At 65.3% G+C, this 4823-nt stretch overlaps 2 protein-coding genes across 2 annotated transcripts in view; both read left to right on the forward strand.

Moving 5' to 3' along the window:
* LOC110387825 (ETS translocation variant 3-like protein) overlaps positions 1 to 2872 on the forward strand; it is a 9786-nt gene extending 6914 nt beyond the window's left edge. Inside the window, exons 2-3 of the mRNA XM_021376437.1 lie at positions 2026 to 2094; positions 2277 to 2872. Coding sequence (XP_021232112.1) covers positions 2026 to 2094; positions 2277 to 2593 — 386 coding nt within the window. The 3' untranslated portion in view covers positions 2594 to 2872. The remainder of the gene's footprint in view (positions 1 to 2025; positions 2095 to 2276) is intronic.
* Positions 1 to 4823, forward strand: part of LOC110388003 (feather keratin 2-like) — a 906242-nt gene that overhangs the window by 388571 nt on the left and 512848 nt on the right. The window lies entirely within an intron of this gene.

Here is a 4823-nt window from a genome sequence, read left to right on the forward strand (position 1 = left end):
TGGGGATGGGGATGGGGATGGGGATGGGGATGGGGATGGGGATGGGGATGGGGATGGGGATGGCATCGCTCTGTCCGCTGGGGCTGTGCTGAGCCCCTGTCCCCGTCCTCTCACCAGGACTTTGCCTTTCCGTGGTGACCTTCACCCCGTCCCCGGTGTCCCTCCCCGGTTAGGGTTTCTGTTTGACCACGGTACAAAACCTTTTAAATCCCACAGCCCCTGGAGACCGAGGGAATGGAAGGAGTGTGCAGGGAGAGGGGGGAAGGAGGAACAGCTCTGTGAGCACCGGAGCCTGGATTTGGGGCTGGGGTCCGACTCGGCAGCACTGGGACTCCGGCACTGGGAAACTGGGGCACATCTCCAGGGGGCGGTGGTGATGCTGTACCCCCACTGCAGATGGGGTGGGCAGCCCCTCTCCCTGCCTCACACCTGGAATGGGGCCCCCCACCCCCCCCCACCTCGGACCCCCAGCTCCATGCTTTTCCGATGGCCCCTAAGCCGCTTGTTTTAATAGCATTAACGCTTTTAAACAAACAGCCCCTTCACCTCCGCCTGCTCCGCGCGATGCCCGGGAGGGCTGAGCAAGATAAGGGGATTGGAGCTGGATTTGGGAGAGATAAAGGGGCAGGAATCCAGCCAGACCCCAGCCTGGACAGACCCCAGCTCGGACAGACAGACGAGTTTGCCCCAGGAGCTTGGCACCATGCGCTATGTCACCATCCCAGGGACACCTCGGTGCTCGTGCCCCTTGGGCAGCACAGCGGGACCCCAGCCCCAAACGAGAGCTCATCGCCTCCCTCCACGTTCCTGCTCTGGGTGTCCCTCATCCCAAGGTGGGGGACACCTCGAGGTGACACCCCCCAGACCCAGAGGTCCCAAAGGGCTCAGCCCAGCCGGGGTGCGCCGACCCACAGCCCTTGGCACGGGGACGGCAAAGACATGAAAGCGGCGGCGAGGCGCTCGCTAATGAGGGAGAATAAAGGAGCGGGGAGTGCAAAGCAAATGAGGAGAGCAAACAAGAAGGGAAGAACAGGCAAGAGGCATTTTCATAAGCGCTCGGTGCCGAGCGAGCCCTCGGGGCGGTTCTTCGCCTCCTGCCCTTTGTATCTGCTGTTCTCAGGGGCCTGTTTGCATTTCTGCTCGAATCCAAACAGCCCGCGCTGCCCCGGCTCTATTTACCCTCCTGGGACGGCGCCGGGGCCGACGTGGAACCCACGGCCCAAAAAAAGGGCCACCACCACCTCCCAGCGCTGCCATCGCCTCTTTCTCCTTATTTCACCCCATCTCATCTGACTCTCGAATAAACCATGGGCACCACCAGGCACGGGGTTGCTCCGTGCCCCCAATTCCCACCCCCCCCCTCCTCCCGCAGAGCAAAGGGGGAGCGTGAGCCGCAGCCCCCGGGTGTGGGGTGCTCCCCCTGCTCCCTTCCAGCAATTTCTCACTCCCTGCCGGGGGGTAAGAAGATTTACGCTCTACCCATCCCCTCCCTGTATATATGGAGGTGGTTCTCCCTAAGACCCTCAGATGCTTTCTCTCCCTCCTGCCCATGTGCTCCTGCCTGGGACCGGGTCCCCGACGGTGCTGCAGGTGAGTGGGGAAGGATACGGCCATGGGGACTGACTGACGGGGCTGTGCTTGCTGCTCTCACCTGGATGAGAAAGGGAGAAGGAATGGTGAATGTTGAGGGTTTTCACCCTGCGCCAGCGTGCAGGGTGCCACCTCCATCCACCTGCCCCTTCCTGCTTCCACATCCCCCCAGTGCTGGGTGCACCCCTGGTCCTGGGAGCATCCCCCAGTGCTGGATGTATCCTTGGTACCGGGTGCATCCCCAGTGCTGGGTGCATCTCTGATGCTGAGAGCATCCTCCAGTGCTGGATGTATCCCCGGTGTTGGGAGCATTCCCTGGTGCTGGGTGTATCCCCAATGCTGGGTGCACCCCTGGTGCTGGGAGCATCCCCTGGTGCTGGGTGTATCCCCGGTGCTGAGTTCTCACCCCGTGACCCCTCTGCTTTCTGCCTGCAGGCTGCAGCATGCAGTGTGGCTGCGTGGCCCCGGGGCTGCCCGCCCTGCCCGGCTCCTACTGGGTACCAGGTGAGCACCAGTGCAGCCAAACTGGGACCATCCTGCATGAACCACGCTCCTCCCTACAGACCCATAGGCTGCCTACCGGGCTGGGGACATGGCTGTGCTCCCTGGGCAGAACACAGCTTGGGGGGGGGGGGGGGGGGTGATGCCCCCAGTCCCAGGGCTCTAAGCTGCTGCCCACCCTGCAGGGCTTGCCTTCCCGGATTGGGCGTACAAGGCCGAGTCCAGTCCTGGCTCGCGGCAGATCCAGCTCTGGCACTTCATCCTGGAGCTGCTGCAGAAGGAGGAGTTCCGCCATGTCATCGCCTGGCAGCAGGGAGAGTACGGGGAGTTTGTCATCAAGGACCCCGACGAGGTGGCACGGCTGTGGGGCCGGCGGAAGTGCAAGCCCCAGATGAACTACGACAAGCTGAGCCGAGCTCTCAGGTGCTGCGGGGTCACAGAGAGCCCCTGGGGACATGGAGAGCCCTGGGGGACGTGGCGCTGCAGGAACACCCGGCCCTGACCCCCCCATGCAGCACAGCCCACCTGCATGGGGACAAGGGGACAGTGGGGATGTGGCATGGGGAACTCTTGGCTCTCCTGGTTCCCAGCTTGCGATGGGGGGACTTTATGCAAAGCTTTCGCAGGTCCTTCTGTCCATCCGTCCATATATCCATCTGTCCGTCCATCCATCCATGCATCCATCCATCCCTCCTGCACTCCATCCATCCATCCATCCATCCATGCATCCATCCCTCCATCCGTCCGTCCATCCCTCCACCCATCCATGCTGCTAACACCCCACCGTTGCCCCCCCCCCCCCCCCCCCCCCCCCCCCCCCCCCCCCCAGGTATTACTACAACAAGCGCATCTTGCACAAGACCAAGGGCAAGCGCTTCACCTACAAGTTCAACTTCAGCAAACTCATCTTCGTCAACTGCCCGCTGTGGGACCTGCGCTGCCCCCCGCTGCTGGCGGGCGCCGTGCCCCCCTCCCTGCCGAGCCAGGTAGAGTCCCAGCGCGGCGAGGACAGCCTTGGGGACAGCTGCCCATCCCCACCGCTGCCACATCCCCTGTCTGCCCCCCACAGCTGCTGCAGAACGCGCTGCTGAGCCGGCGGGCGCTGGCAGAACCCCTGGGATGGCACCGGGCTCCCCGGCACCCGTTGCTCCCTGAGGCGCCGGAGAAATCCCGTAAGTGTGGGGCACGCATGGTGCGCCCGTCCTGGGAGATCACCGGTGGTCACTGGTGGGGGTCAGGGGCAACGGGTGCTGGGGGGCAATGGGTGCTGGGGGGCAATGGGTGCTGGGGGGGCAATGGGTGCTGGGGGGGCAATGGGTGCTGCAGCTCTCCCCCCTGGGTGCAGGCACGGGGCCCAACGCAAGCGGGGCCGCAGCCGTTGCCGGTCCCACAGCAGCACCCAGTGGCTGCAGCAGGGAGAAGGGGGGGGCCAAGGGTGCCGGCGTGGGGTGCACCCGGGGGGTGTCAGCGCCCAGAGGCTCTCACGGGGCTCTGTCTCTTTGCTGCTCGCAGGGCTGAGCTCCGTGTCCCCCCCGTGCCTGGGGGGCTCCTGCTGCCGCCTGGGGGGCCCCGAGGAGTTCCCCCGCTTGGCTGCCTTCCCCTGCCCGCTGCTGCCCCAACCACTGCGCGAATGGGCCCCCTTCCCCGTCCTGCACCCCCCACCGCACCCCACACCGCTGCTGCCCCCCCAGCTGGGAGCCCCCGCTCCCATGGGGCTCCCCAAATCAGAGCCGTTCCCGCTGGGCCCCCGTTGCCCCCCTGGGCTCCTCGGTGGCCACACCATGGCTGGGGGGGGGTTCGCGGCCGAGCATCCCGGGGAGGACGGCGAAGAGGAGGAGGAGGAGGAGGAGGATGAAGGCCAGTGTGGCACAGCCACGGCACAGAGGGTGAAGCTGCAGCTGGAGGGCAGGGAGAAGGGCAGCAGCGGGGTGTCCCCCACCAGCTTCACCCCCCCGCAGCGCGCCGTGCCCCCCCGGCCCCCCAGCTGGCCTCTGCAGCCGCCCTAGGGTGGGTGCGCGGGGGCACAGCGGCCCCCAGACCCCAAACCACCCGCACGGATGGAAATAAAGCAGTTCGCAGAGGGCTGTGGTTGTCTCGCTGGCAGCACCCCAAAGCCACCGTCACCACAGACCCTCCGGGGTCTGCCGCTGGGACCGCTCCGTGCAAAGGGGACGTGGGGCACAGGGAGGGGGGGGAAGGGAGGGGGAAGGAAGGGGTTTGGGGGGACGATCCCAGCAGCCACTGCTCGCTACCAGGAATTCCCGGAAAATGGCCCCAGCTCATTTTCATTTTCACTTTTCCACATTTTCCCTGCAGAGGGAAAGGGGACAGAGGGCAGCTGGAGCCTCCTCCCCACCCTCCATTTTGGGGCTGCCGTGCCCCATCCACCGTCCCCGCGTGGCACAGAACACCCGTGGGGTTCCCAGGGGAGCTCGGGGTGACCCCCCAGGACCCCAAAAAGCAGGAACCCCGAAATCTGCAAAGCGACCTCGACACGGGGATGCGGGGGGTGCCACCAGGCTGTGGGGTTCCCCCATAGCCAGGGTGTGTCTATGGGTCCGCAGTACTGAGCCCGTCCCCATAGGTCCCCCAAAGAGGCTCTGTCCAATTCAGTCTCCAAATCTGTGCTGTCCCCACGGGTGCCCCATATCTGGGCATCCACTGTGTCCCCCGTAGACCCATCAGTCCCGGAGGGTCCCCAGATCTGTTCCATCCCCAGGAGTCCTCCCATA

This window comes from Numida meleagris, chromosome 24, assembly GCF_002078875.1.
Source record: "Numida meleagris isolate 19003 breed g44 Domestic line chromosome 24, NumMel1.0, whole genome shotgun sequence".
NCBI lineage: Eukaryota > Metazoa > Chordata > Aves > Galliformes > Numididae > Numida > Numida meleagris.